The 21,522-nt window shown below is 37.5% G+C and overlaps 1 protein-coding gene across 8 annotated transcripts in view; it reads right to left on the bottom strand.

Moving 5' to 3' along the window:
- Positions 1-21,522, bottom strand: part of LOC129443214 (phosphatidylinositol 4-phosphate 5-kinase type-1 gamma) — a 60,703-nt gene that overhangs the window by 17,076 nt on the left and 22,105 nt on the right. For 7 of the 8 annotated variants that reach the window (XM_073857463.1, XM_073857454.1, XM_073857460.1 and 4 more), the window contains exons 2-10: positions 14,997-15,028; positions 13,523-13,612; positions 13,080-13,210; positions 12,742-12,859; positions 5,569-5,721; positions 849-1,148; positions 567-769; positions 345-428; positions 185-233 (exon numbers count right to left, since the gene is read on the bottom strand). In XM_073857463.1, the coding sequence (XP_073713564.1) occupies positions 185-233; positions 345-428; positions 567-769; positions 849-1,148; positions 5,569-5,721; positions 12,742-12,859; positions 13,080-13,210; positions 13,523-13,612; positions 14,997-15,028 (1,160 nt within the window). Of the gene's footprint in view, positions 1-184; positions 234-344; positions 429-566; positions 770-848; positions 1,149-5,568; positions 5,722-12,741; positions 12,860-13,079; positions 13,211-13,522; positions 13,613-14,996; positions 15,029-19,717; positions 19,903-21,522 lie in introns of those variants that run through there. The other variant, XM_073857478.1, reaches the window with a different exon arrangement.

Raw genomic sequence — 21,522 nt, 5'->3', positions numbered from 1 at the left:
TTTTTCTTTGTTGAGATTTGATGAGGTATAAGGTGATTTGATGACCAGATTTTACTCTCAACAAACTCCAAAAATCCAAAGATAAAATATAACATATTGAATATCAAAACTGAGAATCAGAATGTGAATGTAGTTTCTCACAGATAAATACTGAATTATGAGAATGGTTTCTCTTTAAACTCACCCCATCATGAACAAGAGCTTTCCATGTGTGTTCAAACTTCTTAATGAGTCTGAAGAAGACAAAATATACAAACTCAGATTATAGATTCAGAAACATTAAGCATCTATAAGATTAAACAGTTTTGGCATAGTTTGTGTTACCATAGACATTCTTGTTTTACCTGTATGACTGCAGGATGTCTATTATACCAATAAACAGCAGGAGTCTCTCTCCTTTACCACTTACTGCTGGAATCCCACCCATTCTACAGAGAGAGAGAGAGAGAGAGAGAGAGAGAGAGAGAGAGAGAGAATCAGTATGCAGTGTATATTCAGACCAACTGTTCTTATCTCTGTTTACATCATCATTATTCATCATCCAATCAGCAGAAGGTCACACATACGTGTCATCAGTGTCTATAGAGTCTCCACATGAAGCTCCGCCCTGTATGGACTCCATGGCGGTGGAGTAAAGCGCTCGCTGAGCCGTCGGCCGTTTCTCATCGCTGCTCTGTGAGCCCTCCACCTGTCGCTCTCGCTCCGCCTGATCAACATTATGAACCCCCAACAGCAAACTGTAGTCCATGATCTTAAAACTCTCCAACACCTGAACAATCACAGAAGAACTTCATTATGGTGAATATAACACGCACATATAGTACTAGACCATCAAACGCTATAGATACCAGACAGTCTCTCTGCAGTGTTTTCACCAGAGCGTTATACGTGTCCACATCCAGCAGAAGACCATCTTGAACCTCCTGCATGAAGTCCAAATCTTTGAAAGTGGGCCTAGATTTCTCACGTTCCTTCTTTGAAGCTCGGCGCTTGTACGTAGAGCCCTTCAGGTCAAACTTATAATGCATGCGGAAGACACGCGGCAGAACGTTGTTCATCACAACGATACGAATGTTCTTCCCACCCGACTGTACGCAGTACAAACCGAAGAATTTAGGCAGCAGGGTGCGAGGATTCTGATTCAGGTTCTGAAAAAGAGAAATGAATCTGTGTTGATATTTTATTCTGTTACCTGTTACTGAAGTTTGTTATAATTTGACTACAATCTGACACCTGAATGTAATCTTATTCCAGATTTAGCTACTTAATTAACCCAATTTTACCTTAATAACTTCTTTAAATGACAAGTTCGGTATTTTACACTTAAAGCCCTGTTTTCAGATTGTTTATGATGAAATAGAACGATTTTGACTGAAATTTCGACATTTGCGGCTGCCCCGAGAATTTTTGGGTGTTTGTGTTTCAGCTCCTACCTTTACAATGGGTTTAATGGTGCACTGGAACAATCCTTTCTAAAATGCATTAATCTTTCGTTTACAAAGACGTGGAACTTATCGAGTGTTCAGGGGTGTTCAATGATATGCTCACACAAAAATCGCGTTAAAAGATGCTTTCCAACAGCTGTTTTAGCATTCGTTGTTAACTTGTGGACCTATTTTTCCAAACACCTCACACCCGAACATTCTTCCGCTTAGAGCTTGAATAATAGACACTCCAGCCCAGTTGGTGGCGCTAATCCGCCATTGCCAATTGCAAGAATAGAAACAAAAGTTCCCGGCGCGGAGTAATACCGTACCTCACAGCACATCTAATACAAGTCAATGGAGTTGGACAAAAACTACGATAAAACCTGTTGGAATGCGTATTTTGCAGCGATTTCCGTGTGAGCACACCAGTGAACACCCCCGACCACCCGGCGAGCCCCACGTCCCTGCAAACGAAAGTCCAATGCATTCCAGGAAGGATTGCTCCAGTGCACCATCAAACCCACCGCAAAGGTATAGGAGCTGAAACACAAACACCCAAAAATTCCCGGGGCAGCCGCATACGCCGAAACCTCAGCCAAAACCGCTCTACCTCATCATAAACAATCCGAAAACAGGGCTTTAAGTGTAAAATACCGAACTTGTCCTTTAAGTATTTATTTACAGTAATAAAGTATAATTGAAAATTAAAACGGCACTATTTTAAAAATGCTTACTTAAGTAAATCTGGTCATTTTTCATGATGTGTGGTTTATTGAAAGTGCACCTATTTCATTGCTAAAAGCAATGTTATTTTGTGTATTTGGTATAATACAATGTGTTCGCAAATTATTTTCCACATACCGTACATTTCTTTAGCGACAGGTATCCCTGCCTTCCTCAAACACATTGATTTTTTACAAAAGTCATGAATTTGAAAAGCGCTGTGTCCCTGATTGGTCAGCTAATCTGTACGTTGTGACTGGCCTGAACACCTCTGACGTCAGCCGGAAATGTGATGCTCCTTACCATGTTTGAAAGATTCGGTTGCTAACAGGAGTTTACTTACAGGCTGTGAGTCGGGAGGAATTATGATAATGTCGGTCTTGTGTACCTCACCAATACCAGGAAGTAAACCTTTGCCTACGATCTGTATGTTTGTTGTAGTCCGAGAAAAGATTTACATTGGAGATGATAACTCGCGTCAACGTTTACTATGGGGTTTGTACCTTTTAGGGCTGAAACGATTCATCGAGTTACTCGATTTACTCGATTCAAAAAATTCCTCGAGGCAAAAATTCTGCCTCGATGCCTCGCTAAATTCCTATGACGCGCACTACACGCGGCGAGATCTGATTCACACGGACCGTTGTTCAATGTTCAGGAAGCACATCATAGCGCGTGGTACATTTTGAATATAGTTGGCGCGATGGCGGAGCGAATATGTCCATAAACGGCAGAGAGAGAATGTCTAAAGTTTGGGATCATTACACTATCATTACATTCAGCATCTGAACCGAAAATATCCACTGCTGTTTCACCAAGCGTCGATGAAACAAGGTAACGTAGCTTCCGCTGATTTTAATCCCATACTGTATTTGTAGCGATGTCGTTATGCGGTTTGACTAGATATGATGTTTAGCTTTGATGTTTTTAAGTAGTAAACGTATTCACGTTTAATTGCAGGAGAGTATAACCCCTTCACACACACCCATGCACTTACAGGTGTGTGTACCAAAAAACGGCACCAGTGCAATCATATATGGGCAACTTGTAATCTGACATATTTTGTTCAATAATAATAATCTTTGTCTTATTGGAGTTTAGCATAAGGAAGATATTATCTCTCACGCGAGAGACCGATCGCGCGATGCATCAAATATGCTTAAACTTTTATGTAGCCACGCAACAATAATTTCAGCATGCATTCACTGTATACAGCGGGAGGTGATGTTGTGATTTTTCGAACGGATTCTTAAACTAAAATGCACCGCAATGCAAGTGATGCAAACCAAATGCAGCGTTCTATTGAAAATTAACGTATGTATTTCTGCCGTACCAAAATGCAATGAAGCAACTGAACGTCTGACTGGGGTGTAACTCTTCCTCACGCACAGCATGCCTGACATAAACACAGGTGCACGTGCGCGCGCACACACACAGGTTGTTACCATAGCAAATAGGCTCGCCCCAGAAATTATATATTATATGTTAGTAGCCTAATGGTAAATGCTGCAGGTGTAGAAATGTACATAAACCAGATATTTACTTTGATGTCAGGGCTAGATTACAGCATAAAACCTGTTGTGCATATTAATAAATTAAAGTGTTTAATTGTTGGCACTGGCACTTATAAACACTAAATGGGTAATAAATAGGCTTTTTTGGAGCCAAATACCTCTGTTTTTTTTAGAAATAAAAGCCAAATGCTTGAACATTTTACAGCCACGTCATTTTCGTTATGCATTATTTGTTTTGGTTGTTTAAAAACACACATCAATTTTTTATCCGATTACTCGATTAATCGATCGATTCAGTGCTAGATTAATCGATTACAAAAAGAATCGATAGCTGCAGCCCTAGTACCTTTTGTACATCCTTAACATGTAATAATACACACTTACACCCCAAAGTTGCTCTTTAACATTAAAGAATTGTAGCGTGCTGAATGGAAATCTTTAAAAAGAATATTTCATAGATTTCAGTTTATTTTTTATTTAACATTAGTTATAAATACTATAACCCAGGGTTTTTAAAAAACTTTTTTGTCAGCAGAACTCCCTTGACCTAAATTATTTATATGAAGTACCCCCTGACATAAATAATCGAGTAGCACATTTGCATTTGTAACTTCAAAGACATTTATTTTTTATCTGATTTAAAGTTTTTATACGTACTATTTTACATCATTATTGCTATTATTACCTGTTATTGGACCTTCATATGGTCATTTTATTTTATTGTTACATAAAAAATATCTGTTCATTTAGCATATTTTGCAGTTTTAGCAGCCAGAAAAAATCAAGAGTCCAACTAAAACAAACGCTGATCACCATAATGGTGACTTTAAATGAAAAAAATCTAAACTTAATAGGTGAATTTATTCTACCAAACATTCAGAAATAATGTTTTATAATAAATGTGTATAATATAATGTTTCTCTATCATTTACATAACAAGCAAAAAAGTAGCTGGGGTGGTGTTGTGTAATTGTCACATGACATTTAGATTAAACAATTAAAATATTTCATTTATTTAGACTGTTGTTAGAATGTTAGATTTATTTATTTACATTTTATAATTTATTTGTTATTATTTTATTCATCAACTCACGAACCCCCTGCAATTCCCCTGCGAACCACCAGGGATCCCTGAACCCCAGTTTGGGAAACCCTTCAGCGCATTTATATATATTTCTAATATAGCAAATAAAGATGTCACAAAAAGCATTTTTTTATGGTTGAATTTTATTAATTTTACATTTATTTATTTGGATAAAATCTGGGTACAAATTTGTCCCCAAAACATGGTTAAGTAGGTACACAAGCACACAGAGACAGTCATAAATGTGTTGAGAAAGTACAGAGATCTGTAACATCCTCTATCTCTCATACACTTTAAATTATTAGCATCCAATTGATAAATTCTGTCATTTTAATAAGCTAAAAGATCAAGCCAAGTTCAGGGCAACCTGTCGGCCACGAACACATCCTTATTATCAGCTGGATCTCATCTTAGACTCAGTTTGACTAATAATAACCGAATGAAGTCAAAAACATCCTTATGACTTAAGCTGTCAAATCTCATTACTCATTGCTCAATTCAATATTAACCTGGGTAAGATCCAGATACAATCACTTTCCAGTGGTAGTTAGGTTTATATGATACATTACTTCACTTAATAACAGTTTGATTATATTTTAAAAATAGCAATCGATTTTGAAGTAGAACTGTCACAAATTGCATCTTTTCTGTTGTGCAAGAAATTGTGGATAATATTAGCACAGATGCACACTTAAAAAATTCCCCAGAAATAGTAAACCATCTGGACACAGTTGGCATACTATGACTTGGGATGCACTAATCCTAATCTAGCCTATTAGCGTATTTAGGACAAACTGTTTGTACATGTGCCCAGACTCACCATGTAGTATCCAGGCAGCAGTTTCTGTAGAAATTCAGCTTCTTTATGCATGACGGTCTTCAGGATAAACTCATCATCTCGTGTGACGTAAAAAATCGAGCCGCTGGCACCAGGATTTGAAAGCTCGATCAAAGGTTCATTACACAGTGAATACTACAACACAAACAAACAGACAACACACACAAAGAGAGAGAGAATGAGAATGTTTTTACATAGATTCTATACATTGTGAATTATATAAAATGATTATATTATTAATAAAATGAATGATTAAGCTTTGCAAATATATTAGTGTATAAATCTATGCTTTAGGGCAGTTTTACTCATTGCGCGGCTTTCGAGGTTCTTTTTCTTGCCAAATTTTGCTGTGGACACTTGCTTTAGATCAATACCCATTAGATCAAGATGCATGTCGATAAGCGTGTTTAACTCAATGCAATGCTTGCATAGAGTGGTTGTCATATAACATCAAAGTACCTTGATATCTGCTTGTTATGATTTTGAATTGCATTAAATAAAAGGCACAGAGCCCCATAAGCCAAAAATACCAAAAATGTCCACACAAGGTCAAAAAATGACTGTTATTATTATCTTTGTGGGGACATTTTATTTTACATACACAGATTACACTCATAAGCATTATAGAGCCATATACAGTATGTCATAAACAGGGTTGTGTATCATTCATTGTTGTTCACAGGGGCTATGCATATTTTATAATACAAAATAAATTAATTATAAATTGATTTCCCAGAATGCCATTAACTCTTAAATTTAAACAATCTTAACTCTTTTCTTGCCATTTATGATTATGAGCAGTGTTGGGCAAGTTACTTCCAAAGTGTAATACATTATATATTACAAATTACTGTCATTTGAAAGTAATTAGTTACATTACAATATTACTGTCTCTGAACTGTAATGAGTTACACTACTTTTGCGTTACTTTTGAGTTACTTTTATCAAAAGAACAGAAGTATGACTAGGCATTATAAAATGTTAAAATGTAGTTTGTTGCTGCTTATAAATCTAGAAGTCATGTGTTAGCCCTCGAGCTTTGAATAGGCACAGTGAAGACTTATGGCAAAATACAGTAACAATCACTGTCAGAATCATAAACATAGACAAATGATCTGGTGAAAATCTGGTAAATTATGGTACACATACCAAACACCATAGAGCCCACTATAATGCAACCTATAGCCTAATAACATGGCAAGACATGCAACCTCTTTTCATTTCTATTCTTAAGTGATCACTCTTAATTCAGATTCACAGCACAAACTGGCATGCACTGGATTGACACAACTTATCAAAAAGTGATATTAGAGGATCAGGCCTCAAGGAATACAGCTCATTTCAGTACAATATAAGGATTACATGTAGACTAACATATAAAACACAGACAAACAGAGGAACACTGCTTTTTACCAAACAATGAATATAGGCTCCCATACAAAGACTGGTAAAAACTTTAAACAGTGTTGTTTAAATGTACTATTTAGATAACCATGTTTAAGTCTTCACTAATGTTATGTTGTAGTTTAGGTTGCTGTTTGTAATAAAACTGTAGATAGCATAGGAATAGCCTAGCACTCTATTATGACTGTACTCATAGCAAAGCTTACCTTGTCATTGCTGGTGCGATATGGATTTTACTGGCAACATTTGTAAAAGTCTCTTTACTTCTGAGGTTCAAGCAGCACAGGAGATAGTCTCAGCCTCAGACGTCACGCCCACAATCAGTTTTGAAGGTCTGGCTACGCGAGACTACACAGGAGACCGACAGAAAATTTCTGTTGCTTTTACTTTTTTACTTTTCTTATTCGCAAAATTATGCGTGTGCGGCGCTACCGGACCTGATTGCGACCACTTTAGTGAATGCTTATACAGCCGCGGACTTCCCAGATTCGGCTCTTTAAGAAACATGTCTATATTTGACGCGCACCGCGTCCATATCGCATTTCAAATACAAAGTTAAAGTAAAAATGAACATGTTGCATACAGCACGTGGAAACAGACATACGCTGCGTCCCACACCGCCTACTTCCATACTATATAGTAGGCAAAGAGTACGAGAAGTAGTGCCTTTCGCCCACTATATAGTATGAAAGTATGCGGTTTGGGACGCAGCCACAACTATTTTACACGCAGCTTTTTCATGTGTGGATGCTGGTCGCGCGCATTGGTCAAAAATAAAAAAAATAAAAATAACACGGTCTAGTGAAATGCATTGTTGTAACGCGCTCGTTACTAAGACTGTAACGAGTAAAATATTACCAAAATTTTATTAGTAATGCGTTATATTACTGCGTTACAGCAAAAACTAATATATTACTGTAATATATTATATTTTGTAATGCGGTACTCCCAACACTGATTATGAGATATCTATTTTTCATCCGATTGAACGTTTTTATCCATACTATTTTACATCATTATTACCTGTTATACCACGGGTCTGTTGAATGCTGCATTCTGATTGGCTGAGAAATGTTCTATGGGTGTTGATTATTTTTCTTTAAACCGCACACCTAACTTTTCAAATGTCTTAAAAATAGGTACCAGAGCAATGTTTGTGGTAACCGTGGTATAAGAGGAATAATTGACTCCGGTCCTTTGAATTATTTGAAAATAATGCACACCTGCGGTGTAACGGCACTCCGCTTCGCGTCGTGCCGCACTACCACCTTGGTGTGCATTATTTTCTTATAATTCAATGGCCCGTCGTCAATTATTCCTTACTTATTGGACCTTCATACGGTCATTTTATTTTATTGTTACATAAAAAATATCTGTTCATTTTGCATATTCTGCTATAACATTTTGCAAAGTTTTAGCAGTCAGGGAAAAACTAGAAAGCTAAAAATCAAGGGTCAAGAGTCCAACTAAAACAAATAGATTTCCCAGAATGCCATTTACTCTTAAATTTAAATAGGGATGCACCGAATCCAAATTTTTTAGGTTCGGCCGAATCCCGAATCCACCGTTTAAGATTCGGCCGAATCCGAAACCGAATACCGAATCCTACTCGCATCCTTATTCCATTAACACAATAAAGCACATTAATGAAGTAAACAACGTCCACAGCAGTGTATTTTTCATTTTATTTAATTTTAACTGTACATAATGCCAGGATGACAAGTTGGAAAACTATTTTGACAATTACCATAAGCCTATGCATAATAAAAGCGATGCGTTGCGACACGCTCGTTTTTCCAATAAGCAAGCAGCTCCGCGCTGAAAACTATATACTTTGAGTTAGAAGCTCCGCTCGTCAATGTCACTGTTATGATCCTGTTCTGTGTTTCCCCTGTGTTGGCTCTTATTTTGAAGTTCTGTCTGTGTCTGCCATGTTTTGTAGTTCTTTGTAGTTCTTTTGTTTCATTGGTCTGTGTGCTGATTGTTCCCCCAGGTGTTTCTCATTTCCCTCTGTATTTAACCCCAGTGTTTGCCTTGTCTGATGTTGGTGATTGTTTACTATATGTTAGTGTAATGCTCTGTTCTCTCTGTTCACCTGTGCCTGTTTTTGGATTATGTTTTGTACCTGTTTGTTTGAATTTACTTTTATTAAATATACTGCACTTGGATCCTCTGCGTTTGACTGCTTAATGCACCAGCATTACAGAATCACCGACCACTATGGATCCAGCAGAGATATTGTTTCGGTTGCACCAGGAAGACAGCTCCATTGAAGAGTATGTGGACATTTTTCTAAGCCTGTGTAACCAGGTGGATTTCGGAGAGGTAGCTTTAAAGAACATTTTCCGCCATGGACTAGAGGACAATTTACATTATTTGATGCCCTATGGCCGTGAAGTGGGGTCCTTCACTGAGTTTGTAAACTTGGCATTGCTGTTGAGCGGATCCTCTCTCAGCGTGAGTAGGGTAGAGGTGGACGCCGCTCCTAAATATTTTTTGGGGGGAGGCAGTAGGCATCAGGCTCCGTGGGCTGAGGATCCAGATCCGCCACGGATGCCTGAATGCTCTGCTGTAACTCTGTCCAGTCCTGTCGTTAGTATGCCTGCTCCCAAGCCAGTCCACGAGATGACTTCCGCCGTGTTTGAGCCTGTGCACGAGTTGTTAGGTGATCCAGTTCATCCCGTGAGGACCCGGGTTGGCTGCTTGATCTCCAGTTTGGCAGATACCCCGCTGATGACCGTCCGAGCGGCCAGGATCTCTGGATCGCTCATTTCCTCGAACGAAGCAAAGCCGAGTGAATCATCAGAGCCGAGTGAACTCTCAAACGAGTCCCCGAGTGAATCATCAGAGCCGAGTGAATCATCAGAGCCGAGTGAATCATCTTGGTGTGAGCCATTTTCAAGTGAGGCATTTCTGAGTGATTCTTTAATAATTAGTGATTCTGTGGAACTGTTTGAGACCTCAGAAATAATCAGACTGTCTGTACCACTTGAACTAGCCAAGTCTTCTGCGTTTTATGAACTTGACAAGCTCTATGAATCATCTATGGTTGCTCTGGCATTGTGCTGTGTGTGGTCTGTTTTTTGCACATCTGCTCCACAGGACATCACTCAAACTCACAAGCGTGAGTCTCCTGAACATCCACTCATGGTTTACTCTGAACTGTCTGTCCCGTCTGAAATGGCCAGTTTTGAACTCTGTGGCGGTCTCAAGATGGCTGTCCCCGAGCTTGATGAACTCTCTGCCTGGCACCACTGGCCCCGAGTTCCCCCAGCACCATCATGGGTTGCGGCTCCGCCCTGGCTCCCTGCTCTGCCGGCTCCGCCCTGGCTCCCTGCTCTGCCGGCTCCGCCCTGGCTCCCTGCTCTGCCGGCTCCGCCCTGGCTCCAGCCTCCGCCCGCGGCTCCGCCCTGGCTCCAGCCTTCGCCCGCGGCTCCGCCCTGGCTCCAGCCTCCGCCCGCGGCTCCGCCCTGGCTGGTTTCATGGACCTGGACTTTATTGTGGACTCTCGGCGAGCGTCTGGAAGCCGCTCTTAGGGGTGGGGCTATGTTATGATCCTGTTCTGTGTTTCCCCTGTGTTGGCTCTTATTTTGAAGTTCTGTCTGTGTCTGCCATGTTTTGTAGTTCTTTGTAGTTCTTTTGTTTCATTGGTCTGTGTGCTGATTGTTCCCCCAGGTGTTTCTCATTTCCCTCTGTATTTAACCCCAGTGTTTGCCTTGTCTGATGTCGGTGATTGTTTACTATATGTTAGTGTAATGCTCTGTTCTCTCTGTTCACCTGTGCCTGTTTTTGGATTATGTTTTGTACCTGTTTGTTTGAATTTACTTTTATTAAATATACTGCACTTGAATCCTCTGCGTTTGACTGCTTAATGCACCAGCATTACAGTCACAGTCTTCACACGGCCGTCCAATTACAGTGGAGGAGGGGCGGGACATTACCACAGCAATCAACCGGCTCACAGCTGAAGCATCACTGCGACCAAGTGCTCGGCTGAAAAACAGCTGGCATTTGGCGTCCTCAAGGCGTTTTCAGCCGTGTTTAAAAGTTTTGGTGTGTCCAGCCCCTAAGGTTTACCGAAAGAAAAATCTCATCTCCACGTCAGCACCCGATGTGTGTAATCAACGGCCGCGTGACGTCGACCAGCGTAGCGCAAGCCAAGGGTTCGGTTCGGTGGAAAAAAAGTCTAGGATTCGGCCGAACCCGAACCCCGTCAAAAAGCCCAGTATTCGGCCGAATCCGAATCCGAATCCTGGATTCGGTGCATCCCTAAATTTAAATAATCTTAACTCTTTCCCCGCCATTTATGAGTTATCTTGTCAATTAAGAGAAAACATTTGCAGGTGTTCCTGATGATGGTTTATGTTAATCTGTAATACCGCAATTATTCAATAGATGGATAATTACCCAATTTATAAAAAAAAACTGAAGCAAATTTTTTACTTATTTTAAACTATGTGTATGTTTTGATAAAGAGAAAAATATGTTTTGAGAAAAATAAAGATAGGATGAAACGCTTTTTTCCCGTTTTGTTTGTTTGTTTGTTTGTTTATTGTTTGTTTGAAAGCAGAGGTTCTGTTCTTTCAATTGATGTATTTGTATGTTTATATATTTTTAGAAGAACATTTTTCTGGGAGGCATTTTGTGAAAAGTTTGCTAAAAAAATTGTATTTTTAAAGAAAAATACCCAGATTTAAGAGTTTATAAGCAGAGAAAAAACATAGATAGGATAAAATGTTTTTGGGCTTGCTGGCGGGGAATGAGTTCATAGTCCAATTTCTTTATGGTGTAAGCACTTTTTACAAATTCACACTGATGAATTAAATCCAGTTCTCCAATTCTTCATCTGAACTGGTAACATTTTACAATAATGTTCTATTTGTTAACATTGGTTAATTACATTAGTTAGTATCTACTAACAACCAACCAACCAGCGGTTAAGTTCACATTTTCATTATGTAAAGCACTTTGAATTACAGGCTATTTATATTTTTTCTAACTGGTTTTAGGTAAAACATAAGACAAATTTGATACTTTAAGTGAAACATAATTGAGAATGGAAAAACATTAAGAGCCGTTGAAGAAGCATTAATGTACTCTTGAGGGAGACAGCGACCGTATAGCTGTGAAATGAATTCTCTGATATCATCATCATCTTCAGATTATTAAATTAACAGCACAACTGAGTCGATCTCTGGTACAGCTGTATTATTTCTAATCTTACAGTTCATGTGAAGTCATTTCAGAGAATTGTTTGTAAACACATTATAAATGTAAGAAATGTATTGCTGAAAAAAGTTACAAAGACTGCCAACTATGTAGTGCTAAACTGTGGAGTTACACCATTTCTGTGTTTAGGATTATTCGGGCGGGGCTAACAAGGTGGCTCGATGATGCACTGGAGCCACGAGCATGGCCCCGCCCCTAACACAATCACAAGCATTCATTCAGGTTGCAGTGGTTTTTGAAAGTTAAGAGAAACTGCAACTTTCCTGGCAGGAAAATTAAATATGTTATCAAAATCTACAGGCAGGATTCTCTGCTCTCAAACACTGGGGGCGTGTCCGCTGTTCAGCCCTGAAGCCACGCCCCCAATGTTTGAGAGCTAGATTTTGATAACCTTTAATTTAATTTACCTGGCATTTCATCATTCAAACTTGTCTGGTTGTTAATATCACATTTTTCGGGTGTGTGACAAACTGACAACACATTTTATATAAGACTTTAAATCTTTGACATTGAGTGTCTCACCAGATAGTCATCAGGTCGAATCCCAAAGAGTTCCCTGAAGTATCGGAACGCCACCGGAGCGTACGTCTTAAATCTGAAGTCTGGATAATGATGTGCTGGGGTCAGATTACTGCCCTCGCTGAGACAGACAAAATAAAATACAACACACCATCAATCAAATGTTTACTGTAGGATCACTTATAACTGAATCCAAACTATACAGATGACACTTTGAGTATTATAGTGTGACTGAAGAAAACAAAGACAAAAAGCTTTGCAATAAATCACTTTGATTTAAAGTATCTGCTAAATAAGTAAATTAAAATAATTAAAAATGATATATTTGATCACATACACACCTTGGGAAGAAAATGCTCTCCACCACATAGAAGTCCTGCATGAGAACATCTCTCTCTGGTTTGGAGCTCAGGTTACCCACGGTGTAGCCGATGCCCAGCTGAATGGCTCCTTTCAGAGCAGATGAAGTCGTCTGTAGACACAAAGATTTCACAATGATCCTCAATCCTTTACATTAAACAGTTAGATAATAATATATGAAGGATACAAAGGAACACATGGCAAACAGGTGTACAATAATAATAATTAATACCACCCTTCACTAAGGATTCAAATATGGTGTGTTTTTATATGATAGGTAATAATGTATCCATATTTTGGCAATTTTGAGAGGATCACTATGGCCAATAATAAATTGTTATATAGAAACATAAAGGTGAATGTAGAGAATGAGAGCAACAGGACTAAAGAAGTTTATTGAGGTGAATTAAACACACACACACACCTTCTTGTAGGTGGTCTCACCAGAGGCATCTATTCGCCTGTGACCGATCTTCTTCTCTAGACCAGAACTGGGACCGGAGGACGATGGCATCTACGAAAACATAAAATGGCATCGCTTTTATATCTTAGCTAACTCCCTTAGACAGCAATGAGATCAAATGGAGAGATAAGGCATCTTGCTTCTCAGGTGAGAAAAATAATCGTCATGGGCTGGGTTTCCCGAAAACAATTGAACTTTAATTTAAGGATTTAAGAGCGCTTTTTACGAGCTAGTTAACGAACATTCGTTGGTCATTTGTGCGCGTTTCCTAAAGATGGACATAAAACGATCGCTCGCAGCTGGGTTTTAACTGCTACTTACGAGTCGCTATCCGTTTGTCAAGTGCCGAAATTGTCACCAATAGAATGACTCGTAATTGTAGCAGAAGCTTGTTTAGGCTAATGATCTTCAGCCGAGGTGCACTAATATTTTTTATAATATTTTTCATTATTGTTCAATTACTTTTTAAATGTTTTAATAATTTGTGCATAATGAAATATTCTTTTCTGTATTTAGTTAAACTATCATGTGTGCATGTGAATCTATTGTGTGCGCACATGAAACTTTCGCTGAGCAAGCGAAACTAAACTTTAAAAGAAATTCTGCAAATGAAGGTTTCGCATGACTACATGAAACTAAACTTTAGATTTTTTTTACTCCAATGTCACCTTAGGGGCTCGGTAAGTTAAAACTCGTCCCACTGCGAAATGCCTTTTGCATTTTATATTACAGTTTAGATTATTATTATTATTTGTTTTTATTATCTATGTTTATTTATTATTAGGGATTATTGCATTGTACTGTAAATATTTATTTGGTTTCTTTAATCAGATGCCATTTCCCTTCAAAACAATTTTTTTACTGTAGATGAATTATAGCAGAAATTGGTAGGAACCATTTATCAAATTGCTAGTACCAACTTTTACCAAAATTGTACCAATTACGTTTTCCTTCTTTACTAATTTATGTTCAGTCATTAAAATTTGATTTCTCATTTGAATGTATATTAAAGTAATTTAAACAAATAAACAAAAAAGAACCCAATAAATAAATGTACATTTAAAATGTTACATTATCGTCATTGCAAGAGTGCAATTTGCTGGTTGTCCTGCAGGTGACCTTGTTACTTATGAATGAACGATTACTCCAGAGCACTCGTAGATCTACAGTGATTTTCAAGTGCTACTTAAGTTACGAAGCTTTTGGGAAACGGCCCGTAATTCTAAGATGATTCGTACGATCGTTTTTATGATCTACTTAGCCTTACGATGCTTTTGGGAAACCCGGCCCTGTTTGTTTTCTTCTAAGGAATTTTAGGAGAAATAAGTGGACACTAAAAGTTTTATGAGCTAAAATGAAGCAATAAAGTCTTGACCAGAATCACAACAAAAATATTTAAAGTTTTATTAAATAAATGACGTCTGATTTTCTTTACCTCGGTTATGTAGGTCTTCTTTAAACCAGTGTCTGAAATGACACAGAAAGAGACAGACATTGTAACACATCTTTCAGACAGATAAATATAGACAGATCTATAATAAATATCTGCTAAACATGATGATGATACTGTAGTAGTGTGAATAAAAAACACATGCTGGTCTTCGTATAAATAACAGTTCAAGGGCAAACTGTGTGAATCTGCAGCTTTTTGTTACACACACTGCATTATTATTTCTGCACACGATCTTCTATCAGGGGTGGAGCTAAGCACACGTAAAGCTGTCAATCATTTATCCTGCACGTGTCACAGTGGAATTAAGTCAAAATGACCTGACCCGCTTTACACCCGAGAGGAACGAGACAAATTAATAGCTGAGAATTAGAGCAGCTAAAAACCATTTTACACATCGGTTCATCTCTGTGTACACGGATGAATCTTACAAAACTATTTGACCCAAAAACACTATAATAAAAAACTATAACAGTAAAATATTACATTTTGTTGCAAGAAAACACATACTGCAACGACGTATATATACAGCATTTATCCTTTTTTTTATATTTGGCAGAAACACATTCATCATGAAAACTGTTGCATTTATGTTTGCGTGTGTTTGATACAGACATTACAAGATTGTTGATGGTCTCTCGTGAAAGCAAACATGCAGATAATAGTTTACTATAGTAAATATACACCATATTAACTGCATGGTAGAGAGAGGTATCTTTAACCCAAATCACAAAAATGCCCAAACAAATGTACAGAGATTTACACATCAAAACAGTCAGATTTTCTATGATGTCCTCATTCTTATCATCTGACCGCTGTCATAAACTTCATTTCTGATTCAAATTTAAGGAGATCCAACGTTTTCATTAATATGTGTGTTATGAACATCCCTGCTACTGTCATAAACAATAAACATAAGCGATCACAATGAGTGCTTTTAAAGACTAAAGCATGAATATGATCCAGCGACAGACTGAATCTCACCAGGAGTAAAGTCAACAGTCTGTGAGTAATACACAGCCAATTTCTAATGATGGTCATTTCATTCAATCCAAATTTTATGTTGATGAAATTGTCTGTGTGATTTTATTCATTTGTCTGTTGCTCATCAAATAATAAAACTCTCTGTGTTGTACAGCACAGTCAGACAAGAAATGTCATCTACAATAACTGTGTACAGATTCATTATAGATGCTGAATTTTATCCTCAGCTACACTACAATGATTGTAATAAAATAAGAAACAATACATTTATTAATGCTATCTAATCTTCTAATAAAACAAGACTTAAAAACTCTTACAAGGTACCCTGGTTATAAACACGCATTACATGGCTCTCTAAAATGCTTGATTCTGATTGGCCAACAACACACAGTAACCAGGATGCTCCAAATCATTTTGAAATGTACAGTTTAATATTGCACAAAATTAAATGTAAATATGTCTTTTAATAAAGATGTGGGGTCCTGATCACACTGTCTGGGCTTATTTCTGCGATAAAAAACGACTGCCTATACATTATCCCTTACATGTACTATATAGTTTAATAAATTAACACACTGGGATTGGTAATATAAATGTGAAAATAAAAACAGTACAATGTTATAATTTTAATAAACTTAAAAATATATATATTTTTTAATCTGAGGCTGACATTTAATTTTTCAACACTAACCCATTCTCGCATGAAAAACTAGAAGATACCATATTATTATTACTATTAAAGGGACACTCCACTTTTTTGAAAATATGCTCATCTTCCAGCTCCCCTATAGTTAAACACCTGATTTCTACAGTTCTGGAATCCATTCAGCCGATCTCCGGGTCCGGCGGTAACACTTTTAGCATAGCTTATAGCATAATCCATTGAATCTAATTAGACCATTAGCATCGCACAAAAAATAACCAAAGAGTTTCTATATTTTTCCTATTGAAAACTCGACTCTTCTATAGTTACATTGGTATAATACCGACAGAAAATTAAAAGTTGTAATTTTCTGGTTAGAACTATACTCTTATTTTGGCGTAATAATCAAGGATTTTGAATGAATGAAGGAATGAAGCTTTATTGTACTTTACAATACAACAAAATTACAATAATAATCAAGGACTTTGCCGCTGCAACATGGCCGCAGCAGGCGCAGTGATATTACGCAGCACCTGAAAATAGTCCCCTGCTATTGAAAGTAACCAAGGGGACTATTTTTGGGCAGTGCGTAAATGTGTTGTGCCTGAACGAGTTCATTGAACGAAAGTTTATATTTTGGGCGAACGTGAACTGAACGTACTGTATTACTGCCTGATGAACGTTACTGTGAACTCATTCATTCTGGTGCTTGTGAACGGCACGCTCTCTCAGTTTAACATCATTCAATAGGGTGCCAGATTTCTATAGAGTCTTCCAGGAGAAAACCCGGCTAAAACACACTTTAAACAGACCTTAATGTGTAGCGGAAAAAACACCCAATCTGGCAACACCAGCCAGTGTTTCACGGCTGCATGCGTCATCAAAACAAAAAGGAGCATGGAAGTGATACACTGACTCTGGACGCTGCTGGAATCGCAGCACTCACATAGTTTAACATAAAATAGCATAATTTTCGTCCCAAATCATTAACGATTAACATAGCCTGCTAACGCATATTCTGGATCTTGAAATAGACTCTGACTAAGCTCACGCTATTTAACGTGCACGTGCAGTGTGCAATACCTGCAAGTTGTCCTACACGCAACGTAAATCTGACGCATTTAGCCTCAGTGTTAAAACTGATAAAATAATTGCTGTCTGTGGTTCTATATGGGCTATATTAGCCTGACGTTGTCATACTCAATTCTAGTCAGAATTTGAGTCTGATACCGCTCCATTGAGCTTTAATTATGAGGCGTGTCTCAACCAAAAAATGCCTCTGCACTCAATTGGATAGACCTACGACCAATCAGAGCAACGGAGTGTGTGACGTATGTTGAAATGACGTCTTTGCAGCTTGACCGAACTGCTAGTTATTTCGCTATACAATACAAGTCTTGAGTTAGCGAACGTACATCAACACCTACTATGTTTACAACATTTCATTTATATCACATTAAGTCATACAGTAAGACTATCTCTTACCATTTGTACATTAGTTGAACTTCATCCACGACGATACCCATTACGTTTGCTTGAAAAATATCGGAGCCTGGCATGTCCCTCCACGATTCCGGGCTTCCGAAAAGAAGCTGGCAACGACAGCTAATTATATCCATCTCGTCGTGCACACCTAGTTGCATCACCGTGATACCCATTTCAGTTGCTTCTTTAACTTTGTCCTCCATAAGTGCGACAACTTTTGCCGAATCCCGTAGGAAGGACGGCAAAAACATCAACAAATGCCTTGCTCGTGTTTCTCTGTTCCTCTTTTAAAATCAATGATCTGTCGAGATCTTTTAGAACAGACTCAATGTCAGAATCCACACATCTGATTTCTACCGCGGCAGCCATTTCGTTGTAAACAGATTCAACACACGCGCTCTTTGGTGATGTGGTTGATTTACGTTACTAATCATCTGTCCATCATCGTATAAAGCATAGTAGCTCCTCAACGGTGAATCCCCAGACCGATCTTCCCGTTTCTCAAAATGTTGTGGGCGGGGCTAAGATCGGCTGGCACCCAGGCTAGGGCTATATGGCAATAATAATAAAAAATATATATATGGGAAAAAATAACTATAAATTTGAACTATGAACTGAACTACTTCATTTTAAAATTTGTGAACTGAACTTTGAACTAGTTTATGTAGAAAATGAACTTTCCCAAAACTGGTGCGTAATATCACTACGCCTGCTGCAGCCATGTTAGGGCAGCAAAATCCTTGAATATTACGCCAGAATAAGAGTATAGTTCTAACCAGAAAATCACAACTTTTAATTTTCAAAAAAAGTGGAGTGTCCCTTTAATATTTCACAACAACCATTACAGTTAAGTTAACATGAGTAATGCATGTTGGGTTTTTTGAAGTAATTTTTATATTACAAAGATCCATTCTACAAAAACAAACCTTTATTACAAGGAAATCAATTTTGTCCTAAAAATCAGTCAAAAAAACCAAAATCCTGAAAAACAAGAATGAAATAAATAATGATTCAAATTGTACAAGTTATTATTGTTATATTGTGTTGGATGAATTTCTCACGTTTCACTGTTTTACATTTTGTAAATGATTTGGAAAAAGTGTAAATGTATATTTAAAACAGAAGGAGCTTATAACACTAAACTGAATACAGCTGCTACAGAATATAACTAAAGATGAGTGATTTTTACCCTAGTAACAGACTGAAGGTGAAACCATAAACAAACACATTAGATTCAGTTGAGTGTATAAGAGCTGGAGGTCATCTGACTCACGATTCATACACAGAAATGACTCTTCTCTACAAAACATCATAAACGTTCTTCATCAAAACATAATAACTGTTGTTAAAACACAAGACTACACAACAAAACAAGATGACTTGAAGATCAACTAAAAAAATGTTACACAAGTTCTGTCATAAAACTACAACTACAATTAAATGTATTTGCTCAATGAAACCACAAATAAACAACAGGGTAAAAAAATAAATAAATAGATAAATTCTCTAAAAACTAAAAAACGACAGAAATGCTGAGAATAAAAAAGATTTTTATGTAACTATGAATAATCAATACAAGAATACAAACACAGACCTTAGATGAATCCTTGTGGTTTGCGTAGTTTGTGTATATTTGGAGACGGATCAGTCTATGAGATGTTAAAGCTCAATTGGATTGACAGGAGAAACTAATCTACTGTACTAACAAACACCAACTGAACACAGCCAACAGCCAATGAGAACGAGAGATTAAAACTGGTATCCGCCCACTGGAGGATAAGACCACAAAAACATCACTGTGCCGAGGTCTGCAGACTGCTGGAATAAAACAAACATCTCAAATCATAATTCATACAACACAACTTAAAGTTAATTCACAGACAGACCAGAATGGACTGAGCAAAAAAGCAAACAAACATATTTCACCATAGTACAATAAGTGTAAAATTTATTTGTTCAGAAGTTTATAGAAGTGATCCCTACTGAAAAATACAGCTAAGACCAGCATAACCTGGTTTTGCTGGCATAGCAAGTTGGTCTAGCTGGGTGATTCTCACGAAACCATTGAAACACCACGGCACTAATGATTTTAGCTTTAAAATGTGTAATATAGTAACATTAAAAAGCATCAGAATTAACACAATACTGTGTTCTACCTTGCACAATGTGTGATTTCAACATAAGAATTAATAATTGTAAATTTTATCTCATTTTCTGCTCAAATTCTCATTACCGCAATGTGTCCGGCTGTGTTTGAACATGCGTTATGTTGTAATTTAATCAAATTAACACAAAAATATTAAGAAAAAAAATAAATGGATGTTTTGCTAGACTACTTTAGATGACAGAAAAAATATTTACTGAATATTCATGTATAATAATAATGAAGAAAAATTAGGAAAATGATGTGTCCATGCCTGATGTTCTCATCCTCCGCAACACTTTTTGAGAACAGTTTAAGCACACATACAGAATTTTAATAAAGTTTGATTTTGAGTGACCAAGCACATGGACCAGTTACTTCAAGATGGCTACCAGGTAAGATCATTTTTTTACAGTTAATTTGAAATATTGTCTTGTCAGAATGCTTACACGACATTTTGATTATCATTACCGCAACAGATGCTTATTAAATGTTAATTTAATTAATAGAAGCATAATACTTTGATTTTAAATGCATGTGCAGAATCTCCAAATTATGTTCTTTCAGGTTTGTCATGTCATTTTGAAAATATGTCAGTGTTGATGTTTTCTGACTGTTGCGGTAATGAGATTTTTTAGGACTAATTTTTTTAATTATGTTACAAAAAGTGTTAAATGATAAGTAAAAGTTTTTAAATTAATGTTCCCATTTACTCCAGACTTTGTTTTTCAATGTCTGGTGGGAAAAAAAGTAAATTTAAGCAATTTTTACATTTTCAAGCTTGACATTTTTAAAACCAAGTTTTTGTGAGAATCCCCCAGCTATGTTTTGGTCACCTTTTAAGCTGGTATAGCTGGACTTAGCTGGTCAGGCTGGAAGACCCGGTGATCCACCAGCTTGACCAGCTTTGTCAGGCAGGGAGGACCATCTTAAACAAGCTAAAACAGCTGCCAGTTTATGCTGGTCTTAGCTGGATTTATCAGTAGGGATACTGGAAAGTTCTGTCTGTGGTAATCTCCTGTCACAGTCTGTGTTAGGATTAGGGTCATTAGACAATGTAAACACACACACACACACACACACGAACGAACGCACACACGCGCACACACGCGCACACACACACTTCACGTGTATATTACATCGGTTCATCTATATGATTTCTGTCAGATTTATAATAAACTTTCATCAGACCGCTGGATCTGCTCACTCCACTAAAACACTAAAAGCTCAGGTAGAGAAATAAATGCGTCCTGATG

This window comes from Misgurnus anguillicaudatus, chromosome 2, assembly GCF_027580225.2.
Source record: "Misgurnus anguillicaudatus chromosome 2, ASM2758022v2, whole genome shotgun sequence".
NCBI classification, from domain to species: domain Eukaryota; kingdom Metazoa; phylum Chordata; class Actinopteri; order Cypriniformes; family Cobitidae; genus Misgurnus; species Misgurnus anguillicaudatus.
Note: the sequence above shows the minus strand (reverse complement) of the source record. Positions and strands in the feature narration are given on the sequence as shown.